Source organism: Balaenoptera borealis, assembly GCF_965194805.1.
Source record: "Balaenoptera borealis genome assembly, chromosome: 14".
NCBI classification, from domain to species: Eukaryota; Metazoa; Chordata; class Mammalia; order Artiodactyla; family Balaenopteridae; genus Balaenoptera; species Balaenoptera borealis.
This window is the reverse complement of record NC_138875.1, coordinates 59242823-59267047: the sequence shown is the minus strand read 5'-3', so window position 1 is coordinate 59267047 and position 24225 is coordinate 59242823. Positions and strand designations below refer to the sequence as shown.

Below are 24225 nucleotides of genomic sequence, written 5' to 3'. Positions count from 1 at the left end.
CTAGGTCACAGGAGGTCGTGTGCATCCGAGTTAGGAGTAAATGATTATTGTGTGTAACCATGTAATGAAGGAACAGTTGGGAGGAGTATTTATAGGCTCATATTGTCTCAGCACAATCCCCATGTGGATTTTTAAAAATTTATGTCAAATTTGTAAACAAAAATGACACAGGTCCAGGTTGTTTTTGGAAATGGCTAATGCACACTGATGTGAGTTTGCCTGAATAACAGGCACTAACAGGAGCATATCTCAGTACAAAGCATTTGGGGGCAGATAAGACATTATTTCAGTGCATCAATTGCAGGCTAAGGGCTGTCTATAATTTTCCAATGCAACCCAAAAAAACCTCTGGGGGGAAACACTAGATGCAGATGCAGGCTCTCTATTTCCATTAATTCCAGATAAATTATGAAGTTCCCTTTAAGATTAAAAATCTAAACTGGCAAATAATCCATTTTCATTTTGCTTAGGAAACCCGGCCCTACACTGTTTTGTGGTTAATAGTTTTGTAGTTAATTCATTTATCGCACCCTAGTTAAGAGTCATTTTTTTCATTCCTGAGGTCATTATTTTCCCAGAAAGTTATTAAACTTTTCATGAAAGTATCTAAGGTTTAATTGATGAACTATTAGTCTTTTAATTTCATGGGCAATTTTTGGACCAAGTTTGAAAAGAGAAAAGAGAAAGTAATTACACTAGTGGAAAAGACTACGTTCTCCGACCTCCGTTTTAGAGTAAATACAGGGGCAGCTTGAACACACAGATGTCCACAGTTCTTCCCTTCAGAAAATCTCATTACAACTAGAGCTTACTCCCGGTGGCAAAAAGGCCATTCTCCCCAATGGCAGCAGCCCAGAACTTTGGGCTTCCTGTGGGGTTGGCTGGTTATCAAATCAATCACGACAATATAGTATTTTTCACTTTCAAAGTCATACAAAGAAATGTGGATCGTCCTGTGAAACTTTTCAGGATATTTTCCAGATTCTCTCCCTTCATTGGAGTGTACTGGCTTCAACATCTGAATAATGATATTAAGAAAAACTAAATATGATTTCCTTCTGAAATACGATTCTCCAAACAGGTCTTATATGGTGATTGACTCCTCCTTGCATAATTCCATAAGACCAAAAAAAGAAAAACTAAAACAAAAAATCATCTGTGGCACCATTTGTTTTGATGAATTGTTCAGTAAATAAACTGCAGATCAAAGTGAAGTTAAGACTTCTGCAGCCCGTCTTCCAGGACAGCAAACTTTACAGAAGATCCTGTGTTTCTCTGACTTAGAAATAGAGGGAGGGAGTTCTGTTTCTGGTATGGCTGAGTAAGCTCTTACCCAATCAACCCTCCTTAAGACAACTGTACACTCTGGACAAAGTACAAAAAACAACTACCTGAGGCAGTGGAGAATGAACAAAAGCAGGCAGATTTAGGAGGGCACTGGACACTTGGCATTAGGGAATGGCACAGGGAGAGTGTCCAATTTTCTGGCTTTTAGTTTGAGGTCAGGCCATTGACAGCAATGGCATGAGGTGGCTGAAATTCCAAAAGAAAACCCCAATCTTTCTGGCCTGAACAAAGAGAGGACAGCGTTCAGAATGACCACAGCCACTGGGAAGTTATGGGGAATCCCAGAAAGGAAAGGTCAAGAGATAGAAGGCCCTAATTCTGGTGTAAAATCCACCCAAATGTTGGCTCACCCCATAAACCATGCATATGTGGTGTAGCACAGGTAAGTATTAAATAGCAAATTGTCTGCTTAAATACAAACAAAAAACAAAACTAACCAAAAAAACCCCACTCCTTGGAGAAATATTACAGAACACAGAGTTTCCAAAAAAGTATTCACAAGGTTCTGGATACAGTTTAAACTTACTTGACATAAATAGTGACCCATTTTCAAGGGAAGAGACAGCCAACAGAGGCCAACCCTCAGATGACCCAGATGTTGGAACTAGTTATGAAGCAGCTATCATAACTATGCTCAATGATATGAAGGTAAATATGCTTACAATGAATGAAAAGATAGGGAATGTCAGCAAGTAGAAAATAGTTTTAAAGTAGCAACTGGAGATTCTAGAACTGAAAATATACAATATCTGAAATAAAAAAGAACGAAGAGAACTAGTTCTCTCTTTCTTTCATAAAACAAAAATACTACATCATACAAAGAAAAGAGATACTGGTCACAGCATGTCAATTAAAGCTTAGAAAAGGACTGCCTTGTCTTATCATATTCTTTTCTCTGAAGACACAGCGGATTATTTTATGAATCTGGTTTAGTTAAAATTTTTAAAGATTTAGAACCAACTAATTTTTAGGACAAATTTTGTCATACAACTTAGGATGTGACTATTATTTTCTATGATTGTGATTTTAAGGATTTTATACTTCTGGTCAACCTGCAGAAGGTTGTAAACTGGCAGATACGGGTAATACTTGCTACGCTCATGTAGTGTTTTAAAATTTGAATTTGTGGCTGACATTTTCAAATGAAGAGTTTCGTCATTAGAGCCTGGATTTTGGCTTTCACTCCTGCATGGTAACCATCATCCAGAGCTGAGCAGTGGCCAACCTCTTTATATGGGATATGTCCTCTCAATCTGGCCACAGTCCCTTTCTGTCCATATAGAATCACCATTTACTTAGCATGCTTATACATATTTAGACTTGTGACTCCTGAATTCCTCAGGTTGGTAGTCAAAGCTCACACTATGTAGCCCCATCTTACTTTTCTAAATTTCTCTCATCACACCTTCTTCAGTATTCAACCTTTAGGATGAAATTACTTTCTGACTGCCAAATACAACACACACACACTGTCCAGTTTCTATACTTTTTATCCAAGTACCTCAGTTAAGGCCTCATCTATGTGACTTTTTAAGTTTCAGAAACACTATGTGATAGTGTAATTTTCAGAGACAAAACACCTTCTGCGTGCTACATCCTCAGACCCAGGACCTCGGATTTAAAGAAGGGAGAGATCTTATGTTTTTTGAAGGACTAATATACACCAGGCACTATCCTAGATGTCTTCATTCAATACCCACAACAACCCTGACAAGTAATTATTATCTGTAATTTACAGGTGCAGCAGTGAAGCTCAGAAAGGCTGACTGCATAGTTAACAGATGGTTGAGCAGGAATTCAAATCTCAAGAGCCAGGTCTTTCCATAACCCTCTCTGCCTTTTAATGATTATAAAACCCTCTAAATCATATCAACCAGACTCAGAAATATAAACATGCGAAGAGATGACAGTTTACCATCAAACTCAATATATCATCAAGCAGCACCAGGAAATAGCAAATCTATACATTTATGATCACATCTGATTACGCATCTTTCTTCTGCTCTGTGCCACTTTATTGACCTTGTATCTTAAGTCCATTCACACTTAACTTCTTCCACCTACCTTCCATTAGAGTGATGAAAGCAGGTATATATTCCACAGGGAAGAGAGAGGTGGGTAGTTCTCTGAAAAATGCTTTCAACATTACTGCAGCTTCTCTGTGGCACATTTTCTCCCATTTAAACTTATCAGCATTAAACTTGGCATCCAGTTCTTCACGGTATTGCTGAAAATCAAGGAAAACAGTGAGTTTTACCACCTAATCCTCCCCCTTTAAAAACTGTCATTACATAAACTATTTTTGTAATTAGATTGAAAAGCCAATATCTACTAAGCTTATCTTTTTTTCAACATGATTAAAGAACTGAAATAGCTCTTTCTGAATATATATTAAGTTTTCTAAAATCCTTTTAGAATAATGTTAATCTTAAAATAATTTGCCATCTACACAAATACAAAAGTTCTTTACTCAGATCATAGTTTCATTTATATGGTTTTGGCAGAATATTGCCTATGCCCACATCATAAATGCACTGCAAGATTTTGACAAAGCCTCCACTTCCCCCTTTTTTTCAATGATCCCTTCCTTCTGCCACCCCGTCTTCTGTTTCTAAATTAGATCAAGAATGTATGCCTCTTGGCTAGTTCACATACAGAATGAGAAATATCCCAACAAAGGAACTTTGACCTCACTGCAACATGCACACCAATGATATCTTCCTGGAGCAGTTACAGCAAAGTTTTATGCCAAGATGTACACATGTCTTCCACATGTCTGCATGTTTGCCCAATCCTTCATAAGGTTGGGAACACTGTGTAAATACTTTTTAAAAAAATCATTAATCGTCCTTAAGTTTTACTTGGGTTATACATTTTACATTATTAATTCATTTGATGACCAGTGCCCCCCATTCTACTGCTCCCTTGAATTACAGTTTACCAGTAATACCAGGCAGCTATAGTCAGTTTCCCAACTGACAATAACTGCTTCAAAAAGGATTCTTAAAAAAAAAAAAAAAAGGGAAAACTCTGAAAATCCTTAAGGCCTTTGCTTTATTCTCATGAGATGCCTAAGTCTTCCAGCCTTGAACATGTAAGAGAAGCTAGAGAACGACAAGGTGAGATTTATCTTTTCTGACAGGCAGGCGGAAAAGTGATTTGGGGGAGTGAGGAGCTCGGGCACTGGCTGGGGGGCAGGCTAGAGACGCCTAAGTCTTCCAGCCTTGAACATGTAAGAGAAGCTAGAGAACGACAAGGTGAGATTTATCTTTTCTGACAGGCAGGCGGAAAAGTGATTTGGGGGAGTGAGGAGCTCGGGCACTGGCTGGGGGGCAGGCTAGAGATGCAGAAAGCAGTTATCGGGCCAGGGCACCATTTCTGGTGATGGATAATCGAGGACTAACCTGCATAAGCAGTTGTAGGATAGAAAGAAGAGGTGGCATTTAAGAAACGCCTAGGAGCGAAAATTCTCAAGAATCAGTAATGGATTGAACATGAGACTCAGAGGGAGAAATAAAAGTCCAGGATGACTCTCAGATTGCTAGCTGGAGTAATGGGCAGATGGAGGTGTTGTTAACAGGAAATAGAGGGGGAGGAGGAAATGTTTTCCGTCCACTGCCTGGTACCACTGCCATAAAGCAAAGGGGAAACTGTTTTTCAAGTGGGAAGAACGCACTGGCAAGAGCAGAATAATTCAAATCTACTGCCCACAGACCTGTGCCACAGGAAGCTACCTGAAACACTAAGGTGATTCTAACCTGTCACTACTTCCCTGCCACCTAAGAGGCAATGTGGCACCAGGGTCAAGGGCAGGCTCTATAACCACATTCTTTAGGTGTTTATCCCAATTCCACAACTGCCTAGTTGTAGGCCTGTGAGGTTTCTCGCTCCATAAGAGGGATATTAGGGATTTCCCCAGCGATCCAGTGGTTAAGACTCCGCCTTCCAATGCAGGGGGCGCGGGTTCGATCCCTGGTCGGGGAACTAAGATCCCACATGTCGTGTGGTGCAGCCAAAATTTTAAAAAATAAATAAATAAAATAAAGAGCAATAATATTTTTTCTGAAAAGATGGATATTAAAACGACCTCACAGAGATTAAATTGGATACCACAATGTAGAGCTCAGGGGGCAGGGCCTGCATACAGAGAGTGCTCAGGAAATGCTTGCTGCACTTACCCTCCCCTCGTCTGGGTCTGCTACAACCTCTAGTGTTATTACTACGGGAAACCCATGTGTATGTGGTGTGGACATTTGGGTAATAACAGCACCTCGTCTTGTCTAGACGGCCAGCGTGAGACAAACGGAGAAGTTTGGACCAGAGCACAGTGGAAGTAGGAGCAGAGCTGACATGTCCGTGGTGGTCCTAAACATGAAACCGTATGAACCAGGGGCTGAGTACTGCTTGCCAGAGACGCGTACATGTTAAAAAAAGTCACGCTTTCTGTCCACCGTTAATGAGAACACCAGGCAAGGGTCAGGAGGCACGTCCTTCAATCTCCTCTGAGCAAACATCTAACCTGCTTCCAATTCTGAGGTAATTTTATAAAAATGCAAATAACCTGCTTTCAGCTTCAAAAACCAGTTCAGGAAGGGAAACCAGCAGACCAGGTAACATCACTATAAAACATCTGGAGCAGCCTCCGAATAATTGAAACGAGTCAAAAAAAGAAAACCGTGCATGTCAAACCAGTCTGCCTTCTTCCATGAAATATATTCCCCGGTGTTTGGCTCAAATTTCTGTCATTTTTGGACAAGAAAATCACTGGAAACACCAAAGCATTAAATTGGTTCCAAATGATCTGAGGCCTCACATCCAGGAATGGGCTGGGCAGTTACGTGCCCCGTGCGGCTAAAACCAGCAGCGTCCCCCAGGGCTGCTCCACTGTGAGTCTAACCGGGACTTGAAAGCACAACCCAGGCTGGCGTCTTCATAATGATACCTTAGTGTTAGTGTCATCCACTTGGCACAATTTGAGGATAATTACAATGGTTTTTTTTTTTAACTTTCTTTCCCCAAGCACATTCGTAGATAAAAACAGTCTAACAGATGAAAAATTTTTTTAAAGTTTAAAGTTTGAACAAAGAAGAGAAATAAAGGCCCCTTTACTATATCAAGTTACAATGCCTTTCTAACTGCAATATCCCCCTGTTTCTGTTCACTGGCCCGGAGTTCTTTCACATTGGCTTTCTTGGAGCTCAAACCACGAAAACATCTGGATTACATTTTTCGGACTAATAAGAGATGGAATAAATAGGCTAAAACTACATAAAACCTATTAAGGGCCAAAAGGGACTTTCACCTAAATGTGGTTCAGGAATGCATGTGCCTATTAGAACACGTTAAAGGAATTATTGGCGTTTGATAAGTATTTTTCAGTCAAAGATTAGCTAAAAAAAAGCAACTTGTGCTATGATGTTAAAATTCATACACACAAGAAATGTCGTGTAATGTTGTCTCCTTTTGATTATTTTCAAAAATAGAATTTTAAGTCATATCCATTATGTTCCCCCCCCCCACAGACACACACACACACACACACAGTAAGAGTCAGTAAGAATATGTGCGAATACAACTTCCCTATTATAGAGGGAGGTTTAGAGGGATGGAGTCTAATTCTGTTTAGGAAATTCATTTTCCTGACTTCATTTTGGTTCTCTGACTCTACAGATATAACCACAAAGACTTAACCAAAACTAGTAACAGCTTTTGTCCTCAGATTTAGGATACATTTATTTAGAAGTATATATAAAAACCATACCTGTGAGAACCTGAAACAAAAAGTAGATCCCATTTAGAGAGTACAAATCTTAAGGAGCCATTAGGAATTTTCCTGCCTTCCAAATGAACTTGTGCCAGTATTTAGGAATTTCTACTCCCAGGGAAGTCACAGCTCCCCCAGATGTGCTGATCCCTCTGTCACTGGCAAAGTGCACTGCTCAGGTCTCCCTTCAAAAAAGAACTGGCTGTTCATCGGCAAAAAATGCAGGGAGCTGACCCCCCAGCTGCTGGCACCTTCTGCCTGGCCTCAGGCCCCTCCCTGCAGGCAGCCCCAGCAGTGACAGTGCAGTGTGGGGCCGACAGCGCACTGGGAGAGAGTCCCACCTGCACCCGGTCCGAGGCTCAGCCCGCCCAAGCCCACCTCCTCCCCCTTGATCCTTGAGAAGGACAGTCCCCCAGTAACCGTCTTCTACTCCTAACTCTGTCCCAACACCTGCTTTCTGGAGCTTCCAATAGACACAGCCTATTTATTCTCAGTTTCCCCTTTGAAAAATAGCTCATCATACGTCTATATAAAAACTCTGAGACTTCTGATACAAATAGAATTTCCCAAAGCATGTGCCCAAATGAATTAGTGAAGAGATGCTTTCCTGCCCCTACACAATTCCTTTTACTAGTTCAAACACAACCAAGTTCACTTTTCCCTCTCCCCAAGATTTTTTTTTCTCAAGGATTCATTATTGAGAACTGCTCATGTTTCTATGTGCACCCACCAGGGAGTGTACAGGGCAGGGAGGGACTCTTCATTGCGGATGCACACCGGCACACAAAGTGGGATATCTTACTGGAAATTTATGAGAAAAGCTTCTCTTTTCTAACAATTCTTTTCTTTGCTGTACTTGAAGAGTTTCCCACCATACAGAAGTAAAGGAATTCACATTGCACGGGTGGTTTTATATGTAGAAACTAACATTACCTTAAATGGAATTGGGTTTTAGAACTGCTGAGTGAGTGTTCTAGTGGTTACAGCCATTCCTACAAATTCTTGTAAGGACTTCCATTAAAAGGAAAGCCAAAGAATGTTTCTAAGTTTGAAGCAACTGACAATGGAAATCAGGGATCATCTAATACTGGCTTAGTGAATTCCATGACTGAGAGGAACACAAAAAAGCTAAAGTGTTTAACACAAAAAACAATGATGGGACATTTCAGCTTTACCAAATTAAAGACAAGCAGCAGTTTTTGATAGTGAATTGATGTGTTCTTTCATTGTTGTTGGCTTTTTATTGTTGTTGTTTTAGTTTAAAGGAATACACAGCTCAGGATCATGGAACATAGGCATTGAGGAAAGTTCTATAGGGCCAAGTGATAGTATCAAAAAAACAACAACAACAAACAACTAGACACACCTGATGCTTGTGTGAACTTGGGCCTAGCTAGCTGAGATCTCTAATGAGGAAGAGAGAAAATATTTGGTACCTTGACTTTGGCAGTACATCCTGAAAGTCGAAAAATCCCTTCAGATTCCAGACCCGATTCTTCAACTTTCTGAAAGAACTGGCAAGCAATGATACATTACAAAAATAAATACCTCCATATGATTACAAACATTTGAAATAATAATGATGATGAAAACAATCGATACATTACCAAGCATATATACATGCCTGGTACTTGAATGCCTAGTTAAATGTTCACACTCTCCCAGGAGGTCAACATTAGCCTCCAATTTGCAAATGAGGAAATGGAGACTTAGAGCTGTTTTCTACTTTCCCCAGGGTCAACCTCAAAAGTAATGGCACCAACTCTCTCAAGCTTGTGCTCTTAACCAAGAAACTACACTGCCACTTAACTATTTTAAGATCTGATTACTGTATCTCTTTCTGCAGATTGACCAATAAGAAAAGATCCTAAATTTAGTATCATTAGTTGCACTATTCTGGCTAAGAAACTATAGGGATTCTCGAAATCTGACCAAGGGATTACATACTGTAAAGGCTTATAGGTCTCATGAGCTCTCATGGTAATGATGATGGTTTATTATTAAATAATAATAAACACTAACATTGATTGTGCACTTACTGTGTGTCGGATAACATTCTCAGCGCTTTACGTACATTACCTTACTTAACCCTCACAATAATCCTATGAGGCGGGTACTAGTGGAATCCCCATTCTACTGCTGAGGAGACTGAGGCAAGGAAAGGAGAAAGGATCTGCCCACGTTCACACAGCAAGAGCAGGATCCAGAGTCTCTGCTATTTTCCCTTCAAGAAATGATGGTGCCTGGAGCTAAGGTAGTTCCTGTAGGTATGAAGAGAAGTAGATATTTAGGAGGAAGAAACATGTTCACAAGAAAAGACTCTCCCACAGGAGTAGAAGAGCAATGCCTCAGGCTGTCTTAAATGAGGAGCAGTAACTAGAGCTAGCACCTATTGAGATGCTAATACGAGATAAACCCAGATTTAGTTTTAACTAGCATTTATTGTGCACCTTCCATGTGCTAGGTTTTTGCACCTATTTAGCAATATAAATTCTTGTGTTGAATCTTCTCAGTCTTAGATTTTTATGCATTTTCTTCAGACTCTGTCCTTTCACTAGAGGATAAAGGGTATTATTCTGGTTCTAATTCAAGGAACGAAAGGAAATCTTAGAGTCACCGTGGACTTGGCCTTGGAGATACATACTGTGCTCCTTTTTGCATCTACCTCTTGTGTGTTCTTGGGCAAGTTATCTCACCCTACAATGCCTCCGTTGCCTCACCAGTAGAAGGGAGATAATAACACCGACCTCCTGGGGCTGCTCAGTGCTGTCTAGACAAGATACAGACAGCCAGGTGCAGGGGAGGTGCCCTACAGACGCGCACACTGGGTGTCGCCAGCATCCTCTGGCCCCCTGGTTGCCATCCTCCCTGCTCCTATTGGCAGCCAATCAATCACCTGATTTGAGGAGCAGCTCAATTTAAGGTATTGGTAGCAAAATTAAGGAACATAGTAAAGAGACATAGAATTGTTATTGTGAATAAAGTAAGTATGTTTCCTCACTCAGTATTTTCACGTATTTAAAAACTGAATTGAAAATTCAACAAGATTTGTGTTTAGGGCTTGGAATTTGACTTGTGCCACCGGATGTCACTGTTGAATAAATGCATAATTAAACCAGTGTACATTGTTGGCTATAAAAAAACGTGACACAAAAGCAAATGAGCCATTAACCAGTGACGGTCACAGAGACAACCACATACGATAGTTCAGGTAATATCAGTTTCAAAACCTCCCAAACCAAAATTCTTCTTTGTCTAAATGGATTGTATCTTCTCAGTCATACCTCAAACACCACCAGAATAAGCTGATTTTTAGACTTTATTTAGCTTTGTCTGGAAAATTCATTTAAACAATTATACATACACATTTAAAAACACCCAACCTGTGATATATCTCAGCAAATACTTGTATGATTAGTAAATGGACTGCTAATAATTAAGTCATCTCTTATACAGGACAGAATAATCAAATACACACACACACACAAACACATACATACACACAAATAACATTTTTTAAATATTCAAAGAAATATAACTGAAGGAAGCCATGTGACAGAGCATCTGCGCCCATCACCTGATGCTTTATGATCAGACAATGAAACAGGCTCCAGAAGTTCTCAGCAAGGCAGACATGCCCAAGTGTTTGTGGATGTCATGTGGATGTATGGAGGAAACCTGGAAATCACCAAGGCCCAAGTCCTAATAGGGCTTTAGTGTCTTTAAATCTAAAGGAAAATTCATCAGTGGGTTTACAAAGAGCACATTGCAAGCACAGGGCTCTATTAACTCCCCCTTTATTTACATTGAACTCACTTTTTGTAACACAAGGGGAACTTTCACTCCAGCATCTTTCCTTCGGTCATTTTCCAGCAGGACTGTAAGAGGAACTCCAAAAATCCCACTGTCTTCATTGTAAGATAGCCGAGAAAGAAAAAAGAATCAGAAAAGCACCGTCTTATTCCCACGTATCAAAGTGTTAAAGCCAGAATAAGTCTTTTTGTTTTGTTTTGTTTTGTTTTCAGAATAAGTCTTAATACCTCGTCCTTTTACTTTCTCCGTTTTGTTTCTTTTCAGTTGAATACGAAAGGCATCAAAAAAGGCCGTCAATTCAATCAGAGAGAGATGGCGGATTTTCTTCATGTCTTCAGCAGACAGATCTCCTGCTTCAGTTAGGCCCAATCTGGTTTTCTGAACAATGAATTTCTAAAATACATATTGAGGATATTTATTTTTTATGGCAAAGGAAAATTATTATACCTTCATTCAAATGCCACCCGGACATTCTAAATCTGTATAGCAAGACATGCTATTCATAAAAAAAATCTCTGAGGCGCATGCTGCATCATAGAAAGATTATGAATATGATTTTTAGAACATCTGCAGATCACTACTACACTAAATGGAAACAAAACAGTGATCTGAGTATACCATAACGTCATCATCACATCTGTGATGTAAAGACTGTAGGTAATTTCTCAACTGAAACTGATTGCACCTGCTTGCTGAGACAATAGTTATTCTACCTTAAAAATCAAATTTAGGTAATTCAAAATATTCTCAAAAAAGAAAAATGCATAGAAAGTGCCAAATAATTCTACTATCATTTTGAAGCCAATTATATTGTTATATTCTCCGTTTCCACACTAGGAAACAAAATACAGTAAAAGAACAATAAAAAACCCTTCAACAGTCCAGAAATATTGTGAAGACTGTAAGAAGTAAGACCTTTAAAAAACAAGAGATTGTTCTTGTAATAAATAACATAAATATTACATATAAGTAATAATAATAAAATATAGGTATTATATAAGTTAATATATAATTACATAATGAGTAAAATATAAATTTTATATTTAAGTATATATATAAAATGTATAACAAATACTTTGCTCTCAGAAAACCTGGTATTGAAAGAAAATGGCTAAAGTAGAAATATACAATAGTTATTTAAATTACAATGTTGTAAGTATACATTCTCCATAGGCGTTCCCTAAACTAGAGCTTCCTTGGGATTTTTAAAGCATCTACCAATTCATTCATTCATTCATTTACTCATTCATTCAACAGCTGTTCTTTGAAATTCCAAGTATTTAAAAGCTAAACAACAAAACATAGGGTGTGGTCTGAGGCATACCTTGTGCTATTAAACACTTGGTTATTTTGTCTTCTTTCTGAGACCAAGACCCCACATGACAATAACACATAACAACAACAGCAACACAACAAGAACTGCAATCATTACTGAGCAATTACTGACATTATGTGCTACACCCTATGCAGAGCTCTTCATGGGAGGCTGCCCTGCACCCCAGGTGAGCCCAAACTCAGGAGGAGACAGACATGATGAGGAGACTGGGGGTCAGCATCCTCTCTTGGACAATTCTCTCCAAAGATTCAGAGGGACTCCCCCTGCAACCAGAGTCCCAGAGCTGGGTTCCCTCTTTTGTCCCAGAATGCCACTGTGCCCTCCGACATAGAGGCTGCATAGGGTCCAGGAGGGGTTTTGAAGATGGATACGTGTAGGTTTAAATCCTGTTTCTGCCTCCTATTAGCTGTGAAGATTTGGATATGCTACTTAGCTTGTTTGGGCCTCAGTTTCCTCAACTGTAAAATGGGAGCAATCACTAGGATGATGAGAACTAGAATACCTACTGCAGTGTCTGGCCCATAGAAGGCACCTGCTGGATCTTATTCCTTTATTTTATTTATTTTATTGATTGATTGATTGATTGATTGATTGCTGTGCTGGGTCTCCGTTTCTGTGCAAGGGCTTTCTCTAGTTGCGGCAAGCGGGGGCCACTCTTCATCGCGGTGGGCGGGCCTCTCACTATCGCAGCCTTTCTTGTTGCGGAGCACAGGCTCCAGATGCGCAGGCTCAGTAGTTGTGGCTCACGGGCCTAGTTGTTCCGCGGCATGTGGGATCTTCCCAGACCAGGGCTCGAACCCGTGTACCCTGCATTGGCAGGCAGACTCTTAACCACTGCGCCACCAGGGAAGCCCGGATCTTACAATTCTTGCCCTGTCCTCTTCCCCTCCAACACAGGAATGGTCCAGGCCACCTGGGGCAAAGCCTCTGCCTGATTCTAGATGACTCATTCCTCTAGCCCTGAAACTGCCTGAGCCCAGCTCATCATGCCTCCAGCCCTGATCAGCACAGAATATTCATGACTCCACAACTTGAACTCTTCACAAATGCATTTACTGAGTAGCAAATAGATCAGCGTGGCATATTTCCTGTATTGGGCTTTCAGAATATCATTATCCTGGATATACATAATGAGGCTTTCAGGCTAATGAAGTATGTAGCTCTACTTTCCCATCCCATAATAATATTACAAATTCTTGAATTTATTTTTGATGAATTTTTAGTGTCTGCCCTATAAGCTCTCACTTCTTATTGTTAATGACTGTGACTTTCTGCAGTGCCCCACCATGACATGTGGTTTCTAATGCACAAGTAGGTGTACAGTTACAGTTAGAATCGGCATCAACCTATAAGTAAGGATATAAAGTGCATGAAAGCACACAAGCCAAGTGGAAATCCTATTTCATCTATAAAGCAGTACTCAAGCATACACCCTCGCAGCTCTTCCTCAACCCAGGGCTGCCAGGTACAGCCAGGCAGGCTGTGTACTGCACAACAAATAATGTCCCTGGTGTGATGCAACACTGATGCCTGGCCTCTCCCCATGCCCTTGTGCACACACAAAGAAATTTTTTAAAAATCCTAGTTTGTCCCACAGAGAAGTCACAGGAAGCTACTGGAATAATCATGAAAGGTTTTTACTTACAGGTAAAACATAGTCTTCTTTCTTAAAATCTGACTTCTTAAATTTATTTCTTTTTGGAGCCTCTGTAACCATTTCTGAATAAGATACTTCAAAGGACAGCTCTTCAGCTTGTAGTGGAATGTCCTTTTCCAGATATTCATCATCTACAGAACAGAGGATGTGGAATATTTAATACGCCATTTAATCAATCAATACCATTTACTGTAAAATAAGCACAAAATATTTACAAGTTAATCCATAAGCACGTTAGAATGTTTACATCCCAGGAAAAGCATTAGACTCACCCAGAATGATTTCAGTTAAGCAATTAATGTAGTGTCATCAGATTTCCACATGAACAAACTTCTATAATCGCTATCCAAACAAACTTTCTATTTAATCTGATGTTTTTAATTTTGGATGTTTATGTCTCATGAAAAGCATTGAAGATTATTAGATTATTAGAAAGTCCAAAATGAAATATTTCTATATATTCTCATGATATTAAAATTAAGTCCATCCAGACCCAACGTTGCTGCTATTGGGGAAGCAAAAGCTTAAAGCAGAGGGAGAAAGGGTGGAGGCCCCACAGAAAATTCCTGCCTACTTTCATTCCTCTTGGGTTTTTTCCCAAACTGTGGAACTGTGCCTCTTAAGATTTGTTCAAGTTCAGTTTGCCCTTCACTACTAGATTCGTTCAGGTGAATTAATCCTAATTCTTGTGATTTTGTATTGTTACCTGACCTCGTATGATGCACACTGCAAAGCTAAACAGGTGACAAGTACTGTCCCATATCCATGTTTCTCTCAAGTCTGAAATTAAGACAATAGATTCCTTACCAAAAACAAGTGAAATCAATTGAGTAAACCTAAATCTGATTTTTGACTAAGAGTTTGGCTTGCGATCTTGTTTCATTGCCGGGCAAAACTGTTCATATGTCATGAAAAGAATTATTTGATTACAAAAAAAAGAGCTCATCTCTTTTACCCTCTTCTATAGGCAGTGACTAAATGAAAACCAAATAGAACAAAAGGAACAAAAGATAGAAATGATAGAAGACCTAGTTAATCTCAATTAAAAGTTTAACGGAGAAATTTGTAAATCAACGAATTTAAAATTCTAAACAGTTATACTGAATTAAAACACAATAAATGGATACAGTAAGAACTTAGAAAATAATGAGGGCACAGTTAAGATTTTCACTCATCATACAGAGGTTTGCATGCAAATCAGAGTAAGATTAATTGTTAAATAAAACGCTAACTTCTTAAGGACCTATGGACAGATTCTTTGGACAGTGTTGATTATACAGGCCGATACTCCAAATCACCAGACTATTCCAGGTAGACTTTTATCTTTCAGTGGTATGAGTTGAACTGAATAACAATATGGCAGCAAATAGAATGATGCGGAATAATTTACAGCAAATCCATTCTCTTCGATTTTTCTTTTTTTTGGGAAACAGCTTTATTAAAATGTAATCCACATGCCTAGAATTCACTTACTTGAAATGTATAGTCAATGGTTTTTAGGATATTTTCAGAGTTGTACAACAATCGATCAATTTTAGAACATTTTCATCACCCCAACTTATTTGAGTTTTGAAGCTAATGTTGCAAGTATGGGGTTCTGCTGTATCTGAGAAGACGGTGCATTATTTAGGGAAAATTTTGAGGAATCACAAAAGTGTGGCCTAAAGGGGCCTATTTCTAACAAGGAGGATTTGAGATTCCATACTGAGCTCATGCAGAGTATCCAATGCTCAAGTGGAAGAGGCCCATTTAAAAGCTAACCCTGTTACTCTGTATATCACAAGCTGCTCTGCTGCTGCATTTACTTGAGCATAATTACAGGTTCTTGGAAGTGGTCTACTTCCTGGTCTGCTTGATACTGTTAAGCAGATCCAGATTACCTGTGAGAGAGGCCCCAAATCAAAGACACTGCCTAAATGAGTAGTTTCTAAATGATGCAGTGGGAGTAAAGGTGGAAAAGATTCTGCTTCCAATCTGGCTCAATTAGTTTCGTCTGGTATGACAGATGGGCTGTTTGGAGGTGATGGGAGGACAGGCCCGGGTGACAGAATCAAAAAGGGGAGAAAACACACTTACATTTTGCTTTCAGAAATTCACTGCTCACTGAATTGAGTGCCAGCACAGAAGCAAAAAGACACAGCTTGAGCTCAGTAGGAGTTTGTGTCACTCACCACTCACTGCGTTCTGCACTGACTGTCCAGGGTCTGCTGAGCCATTGGAATGAGCTGGCACATCTGGAATAGTCTCCAGGACAGACTGTGAAACAAGGGAAGACGAACACAAAACAGCTTATCATAAATACAGTCTACCCTATGTTTCAACCTGATTTATGTTCTGCAGTATATTTGAATTCTTTTCACAAAAAGCAATTCTTGATTCCATGAAGGGCTTGCATCTGATTTCCTTTGTTTTCTCACTCAGTTCAGACCTGTACAGCTCACACAGTTTTCTCAAAAGAGAACTAAGTCAAGGTCAAAATAACCACATCTTCTTAAATGTTTGTTGTCATACAGTTCCTAACGTAAAAATTACAATGCTTGATGTCACATAGTTTGACGATTATTATATTTGTTATTCTTGATGCAGCTGGTCACACATTTTGGTCGTAAACTCTAAGTCATGACATAGCTAGATGGTTAATAACAGGGATGCTGGAGCCAGATTGCTTGGATTCTAATCCTGGTTCTTCCACTTCGTGTGACTTCAAGCAAGTTACAGGACTCTCTATTGCTTAATCTCCTGATCTGTAAAATGAAGATGATAACAGAACATATTTCAACAAGCTATTAGGAATTTTAAATGACTATAAATCACATGGAACAATATCTGGCACATAGTGAGTACTGCATGAGGGTTAGCTACTATTAATATACTCATACATTAACTTCTTCACTAGGAAATACAGAGTGATAATAACTACCAAAAATTTAAGTACGTTTTCTAGTTCAGTGTCCTCTCTTAATTAATTTCCTACTTTCTTCACTGCAATACTGCCAAAGCACTGCACTCCCCTGCAGTGTTATCAGAAGTTGAGTAATTAACTTTGTAGAGCTCTGTAGAGCTTTGTAGAGCTCTAACTTAGGTTGGATGGGTACTAGTAAAAACTTACACACAAATTCTACCATTTCTACCAATATAAATTTTAACGTGGAAGTTATCAGCTGTGAGTATGTGTGAGGGTGAAAATCTGCTATTCCATCAAGAATCTTTTTTATGCTCTTCATACGTAAGTCTGTTCTTTTTTCCCTAGAGCCTGATGTCGTTTCTTTTATGCTCATATTTATTTAGCAATATGAACTGAACACCTGCTTCATGAAAGATCCTTTATCATGTAATACAAATTGCACAAGGGAATCTCGAATGCTGAGCTTTGCGTTCTCTTTTTCCTATTTTATTCCAAAGGAGATGACATATATTATTGTGTAAACAGAATGTGAATATATTACCAACTATTAAAACACAGATGCTCAATTATGTAATTGGTGGCTCTAAAAACTAACACTACAGAATAAAGATTACCTATGCACTAAAATCCTTAAAAAGATGTGGAACACTTTTCAGTGGTTTCCTTATGTTTTTCTAGAAAGAAATGTTTTATTAAACTTTGTAATAATTCATCTATAGAAGAGAACACTCCTGAAAATTGAGAAACACTCATGTAAGGCTTGAAGCTGATGGCTTGGGATCCTTGAATGGACTAAATGTCAATTTTGTAATCTGTAAAGTGGAGAAGTGCCATCTGCTGTCTGGTTTAACTGGCCTCCAGCCAGCCTATAGTATTGAATGAGGTCCCACTTTTTGTAATATAAGTTATTCTGGGACTTTCCTGGGGGAAGCAGAAATTTAAATCGTGACTCTTGCTCTTTAGCTATTTATAATGAGGAGAAGAGAGTAACATTTATGGAACATTATTAAAAGACAATCTACTCTTAAGAGCTAATTTCTACACTACTAGTGTTTACTGGAGAGTAAAGGAGAGGAAAGAGGTGCCACCCAAAAGGTTTCACTGAAGAGGTGGCTGACCTTGCACTGGAACTCAAGGAATGATGAAAAGGACTTACAAAGGTAGGGAGGTGGGCAAAGCATTCAGGCCAGACATGGAATTATAAATTTCAGGTATGGAAATCTGAAGCATTTTGGCTTCATGAGAGGATCATGGAGAGCCTGATTTGCCAGGAGTTGAGACAAGGTATTAGAAAAATATGAGAAATATGTTAGTCAAGAAGGTTTTGAAAGCCAGGTAGAGATTCTCAGACTTAGACTCATAAAGGTTAAAACACAACAGAACAAACAAAAGGACATTCATGTGTTAAAGCAAGGGGATGACTTGGTGAAAATGAAAAGGAAGATCTCTCTGCCAATAAAGGGACCATGAGTTTTGAAACAGGTTGAATGAAAAGGCTCAGTGTTTGGTATTCATAATTTTAAAACATCCATTTACTCATTAAACATATTAATATTAGAATCTTTAAAATATTTTTACTAGTGATTTTAATGTATTTCAAACATAAATCCCACTCCCATTTAAAACAAACTTCCTTAGCTTGTCCATAATGGATCCTACCATTTCCCTACATGCCCAACCACTAGAGTTTCCCACTGGGGGCTCAGCTGCTTTAGGAGAGGCAAAGCTTCCCAGCTAACAACACTTGCTCTGCTGCCCAAATCCTACTGCACTGGGATTGGAGAGTAAGGGTTGAAGGATTATTATTTTAAATTCCAACATTTAGAAGGTTAGCACTATCTGCTTGAGTTCTCTTAAAACTAGACTTTGACTATCTGATATTTCCTTCACATTAAAGAAACACCATACCAAATATTTTCCATGTTCATTACTTACAGGAGAAACTCACCGACTCAAAAGATGTTTCTGACCTTCCTGACTGGCTGCTTGGTTTTTTTTCTCATGGTTGCAATCTATGTGTTATAACTCTATATACTAAATCTGCCTGTGCTTCAGTCATTACAGACAATAAGGCTCCCCATATTCCTCTTCTGCATCTGAGATCAGAACTGATAAATCCACCTCTTGCATCCACTGTGCCAAATTCCCCAGAGCTGAACGTAAATAAGCCACATTCACTGACAAATACGTAACCAATTTTGAAATAAAAAATATAATAAAAATTACAAAATCTATCCAAATGTGAACTTAAAGGCATTCCGATGACATCTATGACATCTGAAATTATAAACTAAATATTAAAGACAATGAGAGTAATAAATTCCAAAAATCCATGTGAATAGCCGAAATATTATTCAGATTACTTCTTAAACTTAAACACAAATAATAAAGTTTAAAAATAAATGGACACCAAGGGGGAAAGCAGCAGGGGGCTGGGGATGGTAGCGTGAGGAATTGGGCGATTGGGATTGACATGTATACACTGATGTGTATAAAATTGATGACTAATAAGAACCTGCTGTATAAAAAAATAAATAAAATAAAATTCAGGGAAAAAAAAAAGTTGCTGATGTAATGGATAAGTTCCAAGCAAATTCTTCTAAAAAGGGATATTCTGAAATTTTTGTCTCTGACATTAAAATGAGTATATATTTCAAAAAAAAAAAAAGAAAAATGTTTATAATCCAAGAGACTAGGAAAAAGTATCCAAGTAGACCCAAGAATGAATGAAAAAAATTAATAAGGATTAAATAAATTAATACGATAGAAAAAGTAGGCTTAATTAATTAAAGGTAGTGACTTTTAAAAAAAAATACTGCCAACACAGGCAAGTATTTACATTCTGATAGACATAAATTTTAGGAAGAAAAAAGAAGTAATAGCTACCTTCACAGAAAATATTTAAATTATGCACCTAAATAAATGTGCGTATATATATATATATATATATATATTTGTGTACATATGTGTTTACACACACACACACCAATTTTAAATGAACTGGATGAAATTTTAAATGAACTGGATGTTTTGCTAGAACAAATACACATTACCAAATTCATACAAGTTGGGATTGAAAGGAATATAATCCCTAAACCATATCCATTGAAAAATTAGTCAGAGCATTAGGTCTTCAATGATGCCAAGCCTTGGCATAAAACTGTATATAATAGTTTTTACAGATTATATGTTTACACCAAAGTTTAATAAATAGCTCCAAAATACTGAAAAAGATTCAAAGTTCTCAACATGTTTGTACCAAGATTAGCATAACTCTGGTAATAACAAAAAGAAATTATGTATTATAGGCTAACCCCACTTACTAGAATAGTGGTTAAAAAATCTAAAATGGTAGCAAATCATATTCAGTAGCATAAGAAAAGAATAATATAACACAAGTAGGGTTTAACTAAGCAATGAAATTATACTTCAACATTAGAAAAACCTATCAATGTAATTTCCTAAAGTAATTGTCTTTTAAAGAAGAAAAACAATACATTCATTTTAATAGATGATACAATCATTTGATATAACTCAACCTCTACTCCTGATAAAAGTAACTACAAGGCTCAGAAACCCAGAACAAATATTCTTCTTAATAGTGAAACTTAGAAGAATTCATGAGAAAATCAAAAATGTATCAAAAGATCTCCATAATTATTATTCAATGTTATAAGTGCTTGAGGTTGGTTCAATAAGATAAGAAAAGTAAATAAGATGAATAACTACAATCGTCCCTTGGTATTCATGGGGGATTTGTTCCAGGACCCCCAAGGATACCAAAATCCTCGAATGCTCAAGTCCCTTATACAAAACGTTGTGGCGTTTGCATATAACCTATGTATATCCTTCTGTATACTTTAAATCATTTCAAGATTACTTATAACACCTAATACAATGTAAATGCTATGTAAATAGTTGCTGGTGCACAGCAAATTCAAGTTTTGCTTTTTGGAACTTTCTGGGATTTTTTTTTTTCTGAATATTTTCAACCTGCAGTTGGTTGAATCCTAGAATGTAGAACCTAAAAATAAAGAGGGCTAACTGTATTTTAAAGAGTGGGCAAATAAAACTTTCAGTATTTCAGACGATGTCTGCACAAATTATAAAATCAAATGACAAATTCTAAGAAATAAAAAAGAATTTTCAGAAAGGAAACTATAAGAGAGACTTTTGTGAGTAACAAAAATACTTTCCTTGTATATCCACAAAAACAGACAAGAAGATACCATGAAAAACCCTTACCATTTAAAATACCAATGAAAGCTATTAAGTTCCTAGTAACTAACAAATGAAAAAATGTGTAGGAAGAAATATGAGAGGAAAATATGAAATTTTATTGAAGGATAGAAGATACAAATGAATGGAAAGACACAATTTTTTCTCAGTGGGAAGATTCAATATTTTAAGATGTGAATTCTCTCTGACAATCTTTAAATTCAATGAAATTCTTAGTGGAGTACTAACAAGATTTTTATTTAATGGGTAGTGATAGCCTCAATATAAATGCATCTGAAAGAAAAAAATTTCTGAGAAGAGGAAAGAAAATTTTGATTCTAAACAATGATGGCGAACTTGTAACAAATTTAAATGAACAAAACATAGAGTCATAGTAATTAGGATAGACCCTGTATATGTAGAGAATTCACTTATCATAAAGGTGCAAATCAAACAAGTAAAAAAGATGAAAGAATGAAAAAACAAGATGTTGGTCAAGCCAAGGCTATCCCCTCGAAAAAGATAAAGTTAGGTTATCTACTTTATCCCATTCCACAACATAAATGCCAATAGTGAAAGTTGTCAAGAGCCTCTGGAGTCTTGGAGATGACAGTAAACAGTCAGTGAGATTTTCCCTGACAGGTTGGCGAGATTTACCTTTATAGGCATCATGGCCCAGGACCCCTGAAGCCCTTGCCTCCACTGCACTGAATCACTGGAAATCCCACCACGTAGAAGAAACTGGGGAACCAAACCGGGGTGCCCATGGCTCCTTATAATCAAGAAGCAGGGAAGTCAAAAATGTGTTTACGTCATGGTAAGAAGTTCTAGAATGATTTTCAGTACAGGTGCAGAAAGAGTTAAGTTGGCATCTGTGGGCTACTTTAGCAACTAAGCAATTTGTTTAACATTTCAAAGTAAAGATATTATGAGTAACAAACAATCCAAAGTAAGTCACACTAGAGACAGGTACCAATGAAATTTTTTTGAGTGTCATTACTGCTGAAACTTTTACTTATGTCATTACTGACATTCAATCAGTTTTCAGAAAAACAAAATGAAAACAAAAACGAAATCTGAGTGACTAACTTACCCCAGGAAGCTTTATCTATAACTGCCATGCAAGATCATTTTCTGTCTCTTGCACTGTCAAACCTTCAAGGATCCTATCTGTAGACAACACGTGTTCAATAAAGATTTGGTGAATGAATAAATCAATGAATCAACGAACCAGCAAAGAATGAAGAAACAGAAAAACGTCACAAGCATTGTGGTCACAGAGCTGCCATGGAAAAGCCTAGAAAACAGGCCTACCCAACCTCCTCTTCTTTAGCAACTCAACTGTGCAAACACCGCGCTTCAAGTTCTGCTTGGTGTGTGCACAGAACTACACACAGTACTTTCTTGTTGGCTTATAGAACAGGTGAAGTCAGCCAGGGGGCAGACGAGGGGTCAGAGACAGGAGCTTTCTAACTAACTAACACTAACACTAACTAGAAAGTGGGGAGAACCGCTGCAGGCATGGAGCAAGACTTGCATTTTAGACCCATGACTTGCAGCCACGGCGAGGATGAGATGGAGGGTATAAGCTAAAGTCCGGGAGATCACTTAGGCGGCTGCTTCAGTAACACAGAAAGATGATGAGTTTCTGTACTAAGGAAGTAGTTGTAGGAAAAGAGGGGAATAGACATATTCTAGAACTATGTACAAGATAAAATCAACAGGTGTCAGAGAAGACAGGTAGAGGTGAGGCTAAGACTTAGGGCTGAGTCTTGGGCACATGGGTACCTCCAGCTGAGACTGAAAATGAAGGATCCTGGGCAAGGCCTTACTTAGAACAGGAATCCCTGGTCATGGGGGAACAGCACAACCATGTAAGGTCTACTGTAGGAAACTCCTCATTTCTAGGAGTTACCAGTTTGTAAATGACTTACTTTGTTTTCATCACTAAGTGGGGTGAACTGGAGATTATCTCTAAAATAGAGATATTCTCACTTATTTGCATTCCAATGCGTGGTCTTAAATGGGAAAGTAACAGCTGAATTTAAAGCCAGTAGGTCAGAAACTGTGGGTAAGCCTTAGCCTATCAGTGCTATAACCTGTAGTGAGTGCTACTGACAAAAATCACTCACATTATTTTATGCTTCTTAAATGATCACTATGAAACAAAACAAAACCACCTCATAACCAACAATCTAAAAACACAACAGAAGAACCCATTCAGGTGGGGCTAATAGCATTATCTCCCTGAACAACGGGGGTGCCCTGGGAGTGCGTTGTGCCTATCAACTACCCAGTGTATCAAACTCGACAACAGATGAGAAACTACTGCCCAGGAGAACGTTGAATGTGCCCCTCCATCTGCCCGTCTTGTCGTGCTCTTTTGCCTTCCATCAACTTGCCATTGGAGAACCACTGCTTTATCTAACAGGCTCTCTCACTTCTTCTGGTCCATTATGCCACACCCTGACAGGGCTCCTGCACAGAAACACCAAGTGGGGTTCCCAGTGGAGGTGGGGTGGGGGGAGGAATGACGAGAGTTTGAGACAAAGAAAAGTAGAAGTTCTACTACTCAAGGCCACGTGAGTTAATCTGTCGTAAGTGGTGGGTTTGTTTGGATGAGTCCTGAGATCCAACGCTGGACACACAGGCAACAGTGGAGAGCCTTCGATATCAGGAGGAGGAAATTTTAATTTATCCTGCAGGTAAAAGGACTTCTGAGTTAAGATGGCAGAGTCAGGACAGATCATCTGTATGAACTCAGACAAGGGGACAGAAGTTAACAAATCGCTCCATGTTTGATGCTCCTAAAGAACACTGCATCAGTATTAATTTATGGAGTCCTCTTTCAAACTGATCTATTCATTCCTCAGCTTTGAGTCTCTTTCTTCCTAATTGCTATAAGGTTGATGGGTCTATTGGCAGCTGTGGTTTCCTCACAGTGTTAGTTCAAGCTTTTCTCATCTGTTTGAAAGAAATCGCTTCTTCTTGCCTTGAATTTGCAATTTTGCCCCGACGTGCAATCGTCTGGGCATGTGATGACTTACCATGGAGCCACTCCTGGGAACGGCAAAACTCCCTTCTTCATCTTGGGACCCATCTGACAGGGTAGTAATGTTGAAAGAAGCATCATCTGGCTAAATGGAGAAATGAAAGCACCATTCTTATTCAGGCAAATACTTTCT

At 38.5% G+C, this 24225-nt stretch overlaps 1 protein-coding gene across 14 annotated transcripts in view; it reads right to left on the bottom strand.

Moving 5' to 3' along the window:
• The window catches only part of ARHGAP28 (Rho GTPase activating protein 28), a 162624-nt gene that overhangs the window by 27143 nt on the left and 111256 nt on the right, over positions 1-24225 (bottom strand). For all 14 annotated transcript variants that reach the window (XR_014233997.1, XM_082353550.1, XM_082353556.1 and 11 more), the window contains 7 exons: positions 24088-24177; positions 16089-16173; positions 13906-14048; positions 11152-11317; positions 10928-11019; positions 8548-8625; positions 3412-3574 (listed from right to left, as the gene is read on the bottom strand). Coding sequence is in view for 13 of the 14 variants with exons in the window: in XM_082353550.1 (XP_082209676.1) it covers positions 3412-3574; positions 8548-8625; positions 10928-11019; positions 11152-11317; positions 13906-14048; positions 16089-16173; positions 24088-24177 (817 nt within the window). In the remaining variant the exon portion in view is untranslated. The remainder of the gene's footprint in view (positions 1-3411; positions 3575-8547; positions 8626-10927; positions 11020-11151; positions 11318-13905; positions 14049-16088; positions 16174-24087; positions 24178-24225) is intronic.